This window comes from Lemur catta, chromosome 19 (assembly GCF_020740605.2).
Source record: "Lemur catta isolate mLemCat1 chromosome 19, mLemCat1.pri, whole genome shotgun sequence".
Classification (NCBI taxonomy): domain Eukaryota; kingdom Metazoa; phylum Chordata; class Mammalia; order Primates; family Lemuridae; genus Lemur; species Lemur catta.
The window spans coordinates 16,832,689-16,845,649 of record NC_059146.1 but is presented as its reverse complement, the minus strand read 5'-3'; the positions used below and the strand labels follow the sequence as shown (position 1 = coordinate 16,845,649).

The window sequence follows — 12,961 nt, the reverse complement described above, 5'->3', positions numbered from 1 at the left end:
AAAGATCATCCGTTACCGGGATTAACCATTGTTTCACCAATAGATATTACACTTATTGTAAGTTATTTTAACATAAGAATTCATTTTCAAGGACAGGCATGCTGACCTTCCCTCCAAACAAAGGTAAAGCGTATAGTTTTACAAGAAATATTCTAAACTTTTTCTCCAAAAGGAGGAGAAAAATGGACTCTTCATAAGTCTTCTGTGGCTTTTGATGTTTGCTTTTCTCTATGTGTCTATTGTTAGTGGAGGAAAATATTTGTATTTTATTTTACTTCTAGGCTATTATGATACTAATATTTAGACAAATAATTCAGACATTTAATAAAGGTATTAAAACAGGTTTTATTAATATGAGTTCAGTTATAATAACTTAAAGTTTAAATGTTTATTTCTTCTCAGAGCAAAGATATACTTGTATATCACTGTCCTGTATAAATTTGTTACCCAGGACAGCTACTGGTATGAAAGCAGAGGGAAGAGGTGACAGAGACGACAGCTACAGAACAGTCCAGATTTGCTGGGAGCGGGGAGGGCAAGTGGGAGGGGGTGGCCCTACAGAGGCTCCCATGGGTAAAGGGTGAGTGTCCCCTTCCTGCTGTCAGCTGTACCTGTGCCTCCTGGTCCTCTAGGAGATGTCGTTCAGGCCACCTCACCCAGTCCACACTCTAACCCCATTCATGTTCCCTTCCTCGTGGGCTGCTCCCAGGACCAATTTCCATGATGACTGGCTCTGCTTAGGCCCCTTGTTTCTACACCAGCCTTAGAATATTCAGAAAAAGACATACTTGCTACCTCCAAAACCATATCTGGCAGGTAAAAGCAAACAAAAAACCCACTGGGGAGTCTTAGAGCATTACCTCATATCCTTACTAATCACATCTAGTGACCAGGTATTTTCTGATCACAGTTTCATATGGTGTTAACGATTCTGAAACATAAAGTGTATAATACATGTCGTAAAGAGCATTTCTTACACGGCACCAATAGGAAATCAGCTATTTTGAATGAGGCTTATTTTGCCACCTTGGTCTAAGGATCACCTAAAAGCTCAAGCTTGAACCGTGTGTAGCTGGTTAGCTTCTGTGCTCCATGACCCCAGTGTGAAGCCTAGTCACTGCCCGAGAGGATCAAGCCCTAAAGCAGTGATGGATCAGCATAAACCCACCAATCAATGCCACAAGGGAAAAAGTCCATGCTCACTGGAACCATTATCTGCATATATATATATATATATATATTTCTGCACATTAGACAAAAGCCACTGGCTTTGAAACAACGCTGATTGCTAAATTTGGAGCCACACTGCCTTTATTTTAAGTGATTCCGTGTGCTCCACAACCTTTGCCTCCTCCACATTCTGCTACAGCCTCTCCAGTACTTTGCAAACCAAATCAATGAACCCCCCACCACTTGTGAACCACTTTATCCTCATGGCCAGTCTCCAGGAATCTATTGCTGCATTCTTCCCAGCGGGTAACTTTCCCGTTCTCTACCAACACAAATTTCCACTCCACCACTGTATCTGCTGGCAGGAAAACAGAATGAGACCAGAACCCATTCTTGTTGTAATGGAGTGGGATATAAGTGTTCCATCTCCCAAGACTCTCGTGGTCTCCAATTACTGCCATGAACTGCCTGTCAGTGCTTGTAATATAATGGACCTGGAACCTGACACTAACTTGCGGAGTCTCTGATGACATTGCTGCCACCCTTTCTGTTTTCCCATGAGCTTCCCGACCTCTTGCTTCCACAACAGTGCCTCTCCCATAGTCCATTTCCTGGCTTAGGCTTAACACTGAGGCCTCAAGACTGCCACCCGAACCAATATCCCCCCAAGATGAGTGCCTAGACACCTTTTCCCAGTCCTCATGGTTAGCCAGGTCCTGACTGTCCAGTTGGGCAAGGCTCACTTCTTTATCTCTGTCCATGAGCAAGTTGCTAGAAGGCAACTTGTCTGCAAGACAATTAGCTGCGTTAGCAGATGTCTCTCGTCCTTTGCGGAACCCCCATTCTTCCGTAGGAGACTGAAGGCTTTCATTCCTTGAAGATTCAGAGTATCTCCTGGAGTTACCATTCTCAGAGGTAGCTAGACGTTTCGTGTCTGGAAACTGTCCAGAAGGAACATGCTCTCTTGACCTGCCACAGACTTCTCCAGAAGGATTCTTCAGTTTCCATGCTTCTTCCTGTGGGTTACCAAGATCTTTGGTCTCAGAAATCAAACGTCCGTTGCTTTCTCGAAGATGCTCTAAGAAACGAAAGGAAAAATGTAATAGTGTTAGGCAGTTCGTGTAAGAAAAAGTAAGTTACACTGAGAAAATAGATTTATTAATAGTATTGAAGGCTTTACTACTAATCCATCGGCAGTTCACAAAGTCCCTATTAAAATCAAGTACTACTTAATTACCTAGTATGTTCTCAACACTGTGCACTAGGAATATACACGTATATCTTATAATAAAAGGCACACACATCCAGGAGTATCAGTGTTGTAGAGGCAAAAGTATAACCTGTCATGGTCCCTGGTCTCCCACAGTCCAGGCCGTACTGGCATGCAACCAAGTCAAGTTGCTTGGTTCCTTCCTATCATCAAAAAATGTCATCCAGGCTGGGGGCGGTGGCTCACGCCTGTAATCCCACCACTTTGGGAAGCCCAGGTGGGAGGATTGCTTGAGGCCAGGAGTTTTGAGACCAGCCTAGGCAAGTGAGACCCCATCTCTATGAAAAATTAGATGAGCATGGGTGGTGTGTGTCTGTGGTCCCAGCTACTCAGGAGGCTGAGGCAGGAGGATTTCTTGAGCCCAGGAGGTCCAGGTTGTGGTCAGCTATGATGACACCACTGCACTCCAGCCTATGGGGCAAAGGGCAGCATGGCTGCCTTACAAACCAGAAGGGTACACTTGTACTCCCAGGAAATGTGAGCAGGGCAGCGATTGGCTCTCGCAGATCTGTGGGCAGATGAGCAGAAGCTGTCACTATGGGGGAATACAAAGGACAGTAGCGCATCACTTGGCAAGAGTTGGGGGGCAGAGGACTGGTTTCTCCTTGCCAATCCCATATGCATCAGGAACCTCTCCAACCAAACATGGGGCTTTTTGCAACCCCTCTCATTGAACACAGTTTTTGTTTTTGTTTTAATGTTCTTAAAAACACACAATCCAAGTCCCCCAAAGACTCAGTTTCCTTCTTGGCCACCTCATTAGTAGTCCAAATAGCTCACTATAAGATCAAAATCACACAATCAGCACAGATTGAGGTTTTATGAGGGGGATGGAGGAGGACAGTCTTGTCTCATTTTGTCTCTTTTTAATGGTGGGGTTGGAAGTAAAATGTGAAAAACTATTACTCTGTATTCCCAATTTTTCAACCTAAAACATGAGACTGGCCTTCAGGAAAAAAAAAAAAAAAAAAAGATAAATGAGTTCTGCATTCATCCCAAACCAATTCCAAAAAGGACCAGGGCGGATTTTCATGTGGCTACACGTGAACACCACTCTACTAAAAATAAAGTTCACAGATGTCACTTTCGCCATGAGGCTGCAGTCCAGGCCCGCAGCTTGCCAAGGGAGGGCGGTGCAAGGCAAGGTCTTCTGGCAGTGCTTGCTCTCTGCCTAGCAAACAGCCTCTAAAATGCAGAGATTTAAACCTAGATGTAAAGTTTACTCATCTGAGTGGGGTCCACTGCTAAGTACCCCTATTAAGCAGTCCCTTCCCAGGGAGCAGACCACCCTGCGCCGTTCTGGGGCGTGCGGGAGGCCGATGGTTCTGAAAGGCGCGGCCAGTGCACGGCCACAGGGCTTCGGCCGCGGCCTTCACGGCCAGAGTCCAGCCTGAACTTTGCCTGCCCGATCGAAGCGTCTGGATAGCGGGCGGAGCCGGGTGTTCCCAAACCCAGCTCTTCCGTGGGGTGTGGAATGGGAGGATGTGAGACTACGGGACTGGGACGGAGAAAATGTCCCTGCTCGGTCAGAGACTGAAGAGGGTGGTGGGCTTCCCCTAAACCCAACAAGCCCTCCTTTCCCAAGGCCGGGGAAGGGGCGCTGCCGCTGCAGCCGCCCGCACTGCGCCAGGCGCAGGAGCCCGTCCCCGCCGGAGGGGACAGGGGCAAGTCCCACCGGCAGGCGCTCAGGGCAGAGGCTCGGCAGGGCGCGGCCCCGGGCCGGCCAGGGCAGCTCCGGACCTCCTTGGAGGGCAACGTCGCCACCCGCCTGGGCAAAGCAGGGGCGCGGGGAGGGGCCGGCCCCCAGTGGGGACGCTCCTCCGTGGGGCTGGGCCGCTGGGAAAGCTCCAGCTGGGCTTCTGTCCTCCCTTCCTCGATGAGCTTCAAAGCCCGGGCACATCTGCCCTCGAGACAGGGCGAGGGAGAATACCTGGTTTGGTGACGGGCTCCTGCCTGGAAGGTCCCGGGCTCAGTCCGCCGCCGCCACTCTGATCGCCTACCGGAGCCGCAGCCTCCCCAGGAGGGGCGTCCTTCTGCGCCGCGTCCCCGTCCTGCCCGGTGTCCCCGGGCTCGCCCCGCAGCAGCCAAACGAAAAGCGCTCCTGCCAGACCCCCTCCAACCAGCAGGGCGGACCAGACGGCGCCCATGGCTGAGAGAGGCCGCGGCCGCGGGAGACGACTGGGCTCGAGGCCCGGACTCGGCTCTCAGGGGCACAGCCACACCCACCCCCGCCCGCCCCGTCCTTTTACGGTCCCCGCCGCGGGCCCCGGCGCGGCCCGGCCCCCGCGACGAGCGCTCAACTTTCCCAGCCCCGCCCCGCTGTCGCCGCGCTGTCCGTCCCCGCCCCCGCCGGTCGCCCCGGCCCGGGTGCGGGGCCGCGTTCCACGTGGGTCCCGCGCGCGGAAAGAGCCCCAGTGCAGCCGGGCGCCGCCCCCGGCCCTGCGCTCTCCCGCCCGCCCGGGCCGCGCCGGCACCTCGGCGCCTCCTCCCCGCTGACGCCGGCGGCGGCGCGGCCCGCGGGGGCCCAGGGCTTCCAGGAACCGAGAGGCGGCAGAGGCCGCAGTGCGCCGGGGACGCGCGTGGGGCTCCGGCCGGAGAGGTGGCGCGTTGCGGCGGGGCGGGGTGGGCGCGGGGGCCGCGAGCGCGGTGCGGGAAACCCGGAGACCTCGTGGCAGCTGCGATCCACCTCCCCGAGCCCCCGCTGCGCCGGGCGCGGTGGCTCACGCCTGCAATCCTAGCACCCTGGGAGGCCGAGGGGGGGAGGATCGCTCGAGGTCAGGGGTTCGAGACCAGCCTGAGCAGGAGCGAGACCTCCGTCTCTACAAAAAATAGAAAAATTAGCCGGGCATTGGTGGTGCGCGCCTGTTGTCCCAGCTACTCGGGAGGCTGAGGCAGGAGGATCGCTTGAGCCGAGGAGTTTGAGGTTCCTGTGAGCTATGATGATGCCACTGCACTCGGGTGGCAGAGCGAGACCCTTGAGATAAAGTAAAACGGAAGGATTGGACTGAGGACCCATCTACCTATAGATGCCAAATCTCAAGCACATGCAGTCGTTGCTTCTTTCTCGACCTCTTTTTGGGGTGTATGGTTGCTACAAAATGCACGCCCACATGTCTGAACTGGATGTTGTCCAGGGACGAGCTCCTACAGATGAGTTTATTAATAAAAATAGCAACCCTTTATTAAGGGCTGTCTGTGTTCCAGACTTTTGTTATGTATGTATTTCATTTGATCCTCACAAAACCACCACCCTGTGATCTAATAATTATACGCATTTTTTAAAAAAAATTCATACTTCTGCTGATCTGGTGGCTTTACACACAACTTCAAGCTGATGATCCCTACGTTTCTGTCCGAAGCGCGAACCTGTCCCTTGGCCACGCACTGCCACATCCAACTACGAAAGGCCACAGCTGGCAACTACTCCCCTTGGAGTAATGACTAAAACGGCTCCCTCTGGTAGGACAAATGATTCAGATATGCCCCTTGCTCGGAGTGGGCAGCAGCCCCTAAACCAGTGGAGTGACTGGAGGGCTGACTCACGGCTGGTGCAGGTCATACCAGGTACAGCCACAAAGGGGGGGGGGAGGGGAAGAGAAGGACTGCCTACTGGGCGTCGCCTCCTGGGTGCCTAATACGTATCTCAAACCCGGCTCACCCAGATCTGAACTCCACATCTGCCTCCCCAAACCTGCTACCCGCGTCCCCTTCTCCATCTCAGGAAGTGGCAACCACATCCTTCCCATTGCTCTAAAACAAAACAAAATAAAACAAGTTCCTACAGGCTACTTTCAAACCAGCAGTCAAAGTGCTCCTGTTAAAACACTCCAATCATGTCAGTCCTCTGCTTGAGAGTTTCCAATTGCTCTAGATCTCATGGCAAAAACCTTTAAGACTCTACAGGTTCTATCCCCATGATCTCTCTGAGCTCATCTCCACCTATCCCCTGCAGCCACACTAGTGTCCAGAGTCATCCTTCCTGCAGATATCCTCTCGCCCTCATCTTCTTCAGGTCTTCGTACAAATGTCATCTGCCTCGTGAGCCCTTCCCTGACAATCCTGATGTTAATGACAACTCCCTACTCCCTGTCCCTTCCCCTGCTCCCTTGTTCTGAGTAGCACTCGGGGCATCACTTCTAATATACTCTATAATCCATGCGGTTGTTTAATTTCTTTTTTCTTCCTTTGGAGTGTAAATGACACAAGAGCACTGTTCTTTGTTCTCTGCTGAATTCCCAGCACCTCTAACATACCCAGAGTGGGCACCCAGGTACAAGTTGAATGAATGAATTAAAGCCCCACCTATTCTCACTCTGAAGCATTATTGTCATTTTCCTTACATAGATTCCATGTTCATTTTTTTAGCATAATCTAGATATTACCTGTTTGTCAAATAAGTTTTATGTCTGAAACTAATTGGAGAGTCAATGGTGGACTTTTTAAAGACTTCTGAAGTTTAAAACTACCAACAACCAATTCAGGCAGTCTTAAGATGAATCTGGAGATGGGTATGAAAATAACAAAAAGTGGTAGTAAAACTATATTTTTAAGAAAATAAATATCACTGTATAAAATAACATCCTATTTATAGACTGTGTCTTACCAATTGACTCTTACACTGCAAGACTATTATAGATCTAATTTTCTAATAGTCAGAATTTTATAGAAAAATACAAAATTATTCTGTCTCCTTTTGTCAAGGTAAAACTTGATGTCATAGGGTGTCCTTGAATGAAAAACTGTAAAGCCAATAGAGTGATTTTTATAAATAACACAAAAATGCTTGAACATTTTCTTTTTATCTCCTCACTGATAACTGCAGTTGCCACTTCATTGGTCATAGTTATTTTTTTTTATCAACGTGCTAATGGATGAAATCCAAGAGAATTTGTAAACTCTTGGAATATAAGCCCCACTATTCATCTCTGATATCTAGAAGGCTCTTAATAAAAGTTTCTTGTTATTGTCAATTGCTTCATTTATTAATAATATCACCAAAAAATTGCATAATTCTTCCCAACCCATCAGAATTCTTTTTACATTGTACCAGATTTATCATGCAACAGTTTTAAAGAACAATATTTGGCCTTCCTTTTGGCTTTTCCAAACTTAAATGTCAACTTGTCAATTTTTGTTTTGCTGATTTGTTTTAAATTGCTCCACTCACTGCCATTTTATTAAAAGTTTATAGCTACATATTCTAAAAACATTCTTACTGCACTGATGACACCCATGTTTATCACTCTATATAAAAACCTCTGAGTGCCTAGGAAAATGACGTCGGGGAACACAAAAGGCAAGGAGATTTGGTGGGGACGGGGGAAGATGATGAGTATTGCTGGTATGTGTTAAACTGGAGGCACAAGCAGGGAGTTGGAACTGGGTTTCTATAGTGTGAAGGTCGGCGCTGGAGATGTTGGCAATTCCTCAGGAAGAGGTGGCACTTGCATCTGTGGTAGAGATCAATGTTTCCAAGGAGAATGAAGGGTGAGCCTAACTTCAGCCCTTGGCACGACTGCAAAAAGAAAGAGTAGAAAGTTGTCCCATGGTGCTACTTACGTTGCAGTATGTCTCGATGTTATATTTTAGGGGCCATAATGTAGTGCTCATTTTCTAATTGATATTATTCAAGTTAATAAACTATAAACAGAGATAAATATTTTCAAATTTATTATATTTACATATTTTTTTGCTTTTAACCTTTTTTTTTTTTTTTTTTTTGAGACAGAGTCTCACTCTGTTGCCCGGGCTAGAGTGCCACACGGCGTCAGCCTAGCTCACAGCAACCTCAAACTCCTGGGCTCAAACAATACTCCTGCCTCAGCCTCCCAAGCAGCTGGGACTATAGGAATGCGCCACCATGCCTGGCTAATTTTTTCCATATATTTTTAGTTGTCCAGATAATTTCTTTCTTTCTTTCTTTTTTTTTTTTTTTTTAGTAGAGATGGGGTCTTGCTCTTGCTCAGGCTGGTCTCAAACTCCTGAGCTCAAACAATCCACCCACCTTGGCCTCCCAGAGTGCTAGGATTACAGGCCCCTTTAATCTTAATCAAGAAACAATTGCTTAATTCTGGTGTAGAGGGATGAGAATAAAACAATGAAAAGCAGCTTTGTTTGCAGGGCGAGGGAGGTGAAAGAGGGTGGGAAGGAAGGGGCAGGAAAGAGGGAGCCAAGACCAGGGAAGGAAAGCAGCTCAAGAAGATGAGGGGAGCAGGGAATGGAGGTGTCACTTAGCAGAGCTTAAGAGGATAGAGGACTGAGGACAAAATGGCTGGATTCAGCATATGGGAGGCCATTGGCGGCTCCACGCTGTTGTGTGGCAGGAGCTGGATTCCAGAAGGCTGAGGTGCAAATGTTGTGAAGGCTGAGAAGTCCAGCGCTGGGTCAGCTCTCCCTTGAGAAATGTGGGGGCAAAAGCTGGGAGACACATTGAAGGGTGGCTTAAGAACACACCAAGGCTGAAGGGCAGCTCCTGCAAACCAAGAGAGACCTTAGCACGTTTGGAAGCAGGAAAGAGCCAGTGGAGACGGAGCCTGAAGACGTGAGAAAGGTAGGAAAGATCTCCTGGGAATTCCGTGAGGGTAGAGGCCTAGAGGGGGAAGAACACCAGTGGGAAAGTTGGCCTCGGATTGAGGAAGGAGAGGAGATGGGCATGCAAAAAGAAAAGGATGAAAATAGGAAACATTTTGCCATACAGAGGAGGCAGGGAGTGAGGTTATAAGCGGAGTGGGAGGAGGGAAATCCAGCTGACGTTTTAAGAAAAGCAGAGAAGGCAGAACAAAGCCATTGCCTGTAGGGAGACTTCTCCCCCCTTGAGTCCTGTCACTTCTTCAAGGGGTGGTAGAATAAGAAAGATATTTGGTCTTCGTTGGTCTTCGTCCCTTTGTTCCTGGCACAGAGCTCCTAGAGCCCCTGGGATTTCCTGAGTGATCAGAGTGTCATTTATTATTCCTAACAAGCCCCAATTGGATCCCACCAGATTTTTCTCTTACGGAATAATTATTTGTGTAACTTTTCTCATCCCCACTTTAGATCATAAATCCACTGAGGGTCAGAGCTTGTTCAAGAGCTTGACATTCCCCGGAATGTCAAGACTATCATCTAACAGGCCTTCTTGTTATTGTTTTGTTTATTGAATACCTAATCCATGCTCGCACTGGGCATTAGCTCGTGCAATGCGGGAGAGAAGTAGTCCGCCCAAGGTCGGACAGCTGATCAGTGCCCAAGCTGGGATTTCAACCTGGTATTCTGACTGCAGGACCCATGCTCTGAAACTCTAGCTACCCTGAATCCTGACGACTCTGACACCATGTTCAAATTTCAAAGCATAAATTTTAGAAGTGAGTGTGCACATTTGGATGTGTGACACCAGAGAACCCTTCTGGGAGTGTTCCAACATTTACGGTGACTTTCAGACGGGTTCCTGATTTATAATTCCTCTCTCTACAAGCCCTCTTCTTCCTTAGGGGCATGTACTTATCGCCACCAGCACCTGTCTATCGCTGTCAAACCTCTGGCTCCTGGGCCTCCACAGAACATTAACCACAAGTTAAACGTCTCTGCAAAGCAGTCACATTGGAGCTGCCTAGTGTCGGGTTTCACAGAGACATTTTCTAACTGAAGCTGTTTGCAAACCCTGACTCATCTTAGTTCCAGAATAGACTTGAGACTGAGATTGGTTATGCTAAATGATGAAAACTTCATGAAAGGGAGATCTATGTTGGAAAAACTAGCTCATTAGCTAGAGAAAAATAGGACTAGATTACTACTTTATACCACATAAAATGTGGACTCCTGATGAGATAAAGGCCTCAGTGTAAACGATAATACTACAAAGCTAACAGAACAAAAATCCAGGGAACTGTCAATATGACATTGGCTCTTAAATCAAAAAAATGTTTTGACTTCATTAAAATAATGCTATCTGGTCAATGAAGGATGCCATTGACAAAGTCACCGGATAGATCCAGACTGGGGGAAGATTCTTGTGTTGTCTAAATTGACAAGGGGTTAATATCTAGATCTACAATGATCTCTTAAAATGACCAGAAAAAAAATTAGAACCAATATAAAAAAGGACAAAGAATGCTCTTTTCTCCGGGTGTAGAATAATGCCTGGAACATAATAGGCACAGTAATTTTTCACTGAATAGAATTAATAGACATGGAAATGTTCAAACTCACCAGTAATAAGATAAATGTGATGTTACACCATTTCATATTCAGCAGAGAGGCAAATATTAGAACGAAGATGTGACGCTGCCTCTTTGGAAGAGTAAACAGGTGCAAACAATCTAGAAGAATTTTGTGAGATTACATATGCATGTACCCAGTAGCCCAGCCATTCCACTCCTCAACATGTTTGGCCCAAAGAAAAATTTGCACACGACTGTAAGGGACACACAGTGTTATTTGGGCCAAGGGCAAGTTCCAGGCCACCTAGCTGTTCCAGGTGGGGAAACAGCTAAGTAAAATGAGTTGAATGCTGTGAAATGTTGTGCAGTGCTTAGAACAATGAACTAGATCTACACACAGCAAAATGATTAAATCTTAAATACATAACAGTGACCCAAAAGGTAAGAAACAGTAAGATTTATAGTATAACAACATTTATGCAAATTGAAAATACATTCACACTCAACGCTGCTGAGGTTTCAAAGACACATAAATGTTGAAGGACAATTTTTACACATGAAAAGGAGTGTCTTTGGTGGGCAAAGGCATAGGAATGGAGTTGGGAGAAAGGGGGAATGAATAAATACATAGGTCTGGGGTGGGGCCTGGGATTCTGCGTCTCTAATAAGCCGCCAGCTGATGCTGATGCTGCTGATGCTGCCGTCTGCAGGCCTCCCTTTAAGCAGCAAAGAGGCTAAGGAGTGAGGCTGGCTCGGACCTCAAGGGCTTTAGGAGGACGGGAGGAAGGAAGGGAAAAAACTCGAAATCATTTAAGGGTGAGGTCGGGGAGCATCCACGCTCACAGGAGGGGCAGAGCCAGGAGGCACCATGGGGCTCCCTCTGTTGTCTGCATCGGCCCTGCCAGGCCATGCCGTGCAAGGCTCTTCTTGCAAGTGGAAACAATTCAAGTTACTTGTGATAAGGAGTGAAAAACGCCCATCCCCACCAGGTGCAAACTGTTCCCGGAGACAATGCGAGTGAGAATGCTCCTGGGAGAGGCCTTCCCCAACCACAGTCAGCCCTCACCGCTGCCTCCCCTCTTCTCCAGCCCTGCACCTCAATTTTTTATTATTATTATTTTTTGAGACAAAGTCTTCCTCTGTCGTCCCAGCTCGAGTGACGGTAGCTGGTCCTCTGTCCATAAAGATATTAATATTTTGTGGAACTCAATATCCTTTTAATAAATTCTTTTTTGAGGAAATCATCCAGAGTGTGTTTCTTAGAGAAAGATCTAGGACCCATTCCAATGAGTGGAGAGTGGTTACTGCTCACCCCATAGGAAGTATCAGTATTTTCTATTTTTTTTTTTTTGCTAGTCTGTATTTTCTGATTTTCCTAAGATGAACAGTAACATTTTTAAATAAAAAATAATTTTAAAAATATAATTAAAATATATGTCACCTAGAGTTTCCATTAAACTTTCTGACCTGTGACCTTATGTTATAGATATACATTATTATCAAGACTAACATGCCTAGGCCGGGTGTGGTGGCTCACGCCTGTAATCCTAGCACTCTGGGAGGCCAAGGCAGGAGGATCGCTCAAGGTCAGGAGTTCGAGACCAGCCTGAGCAAGAGTGAGACCCCGTCTCTACTAAAAATGGAAAGAAATTAGCTGGCCAAATAAAAATATATATAGAAAAAATTAGCTGGGCGTGGTGGGGCATGCCTGTAGTCCCAGCTACTCGGGAGGCTGAGGCAGGAGGATTGCTTACGCCCAGGAGTTTGAGGTTGCCGTGAGCTAGGCTGATGCCACGGCACTCTAGCCTGGGCAACAGAGTGAGACTCTGTCTCAAAAAAAAAAAAAAAAAAGACTAACATGCCTGTCTTAATTTGTGTTGCTATAAAGGAATACCCGAGGCTGGGTAATTTATAAAGAAAAGCAGTTTATTTGGCTCACAGTTCCGCAGGCTGTACAAGGAGCATGGCACCAGCATCTGGTGAGGGCTTGGGCTGCTTCCAGTCCCGGCAGAAGGTGACAGGGAGCTGAGTGTGCAGAGAGCACAAGCTGAAAGCAGGCAAGAAAGAAGGAGGAGCAATTGCCAAGCTCCTTTCAACAACCAGATCTCCAGGGAACCAAGAGTGAGACCACTCTCAAAAGGTGGCACCAAGCCATTCACCCCGACAATCCAAACCCCTCCCAGAGGCCCCACCCGCCACGCTGGGGATGGAATTTCAGCATGAGACTCTGTGGGGCCAAACCACATCCAACCCACAGCAATGCCTAAAAACGTCAAAAATGCCTCAGTAAGCTGAATTCAAATTGAAAGAAAATCATATTGTAAAGAAACAGGAAAGGAGGTGCTCACTCAAAACCAGGGAATATAATACCCTGAAAACAATGCAG

The 12,961-nt window shown here is 47.5% G+C and overlaps 1 protein-coding gene across 1 annotated transcript; it reads right to left on the bottom strand.

The window, feature by feature from the left end:
- Positions 1–325: 325 nt before the first annotated feature.
- STBD1 (starch binding domain 1) lies at positions 326–4,641 on the bottom strand. The gene is made up of 2 exons (XM_045532860.1): positions 4,371–4,641; positions 326–2,248 (listed from the first exon to the last, which is right to left on the bottom strand). The coding sequence occupies exons 1-2, from the start codon at positions 4,585–4,587 to the stop codon at positions 1,395–1,397; spliced, it is 1,071 nt and encodes a 356-aa protein (XP_045388816.1). The 5' UTR covers positions 4,588–4,641; the 3' UTR covers positions 326–1,394.
- Between the last annotated feature and the right edge of the window lie 8,320 nt (positions 4,642–12,961).

Bases quoted from the DNA above. Each gene is read 5' to 3' on its own strand.
- STBD1 (XM_045532860.1), bottom strand. From the start codon at position 4,587: ATGGGCGCCGTCTGGTCCGCCCTGCTGGTTGGAGGGGGTCTGGCAGGA. The intron at 2,249-4,370 runs GTATTCTCCCTC...TTCGTTTCTTAG, and splicing joins GGAGCCCGTCACCAAACCAG to AGCATCTTCGAGAAAGCAAC.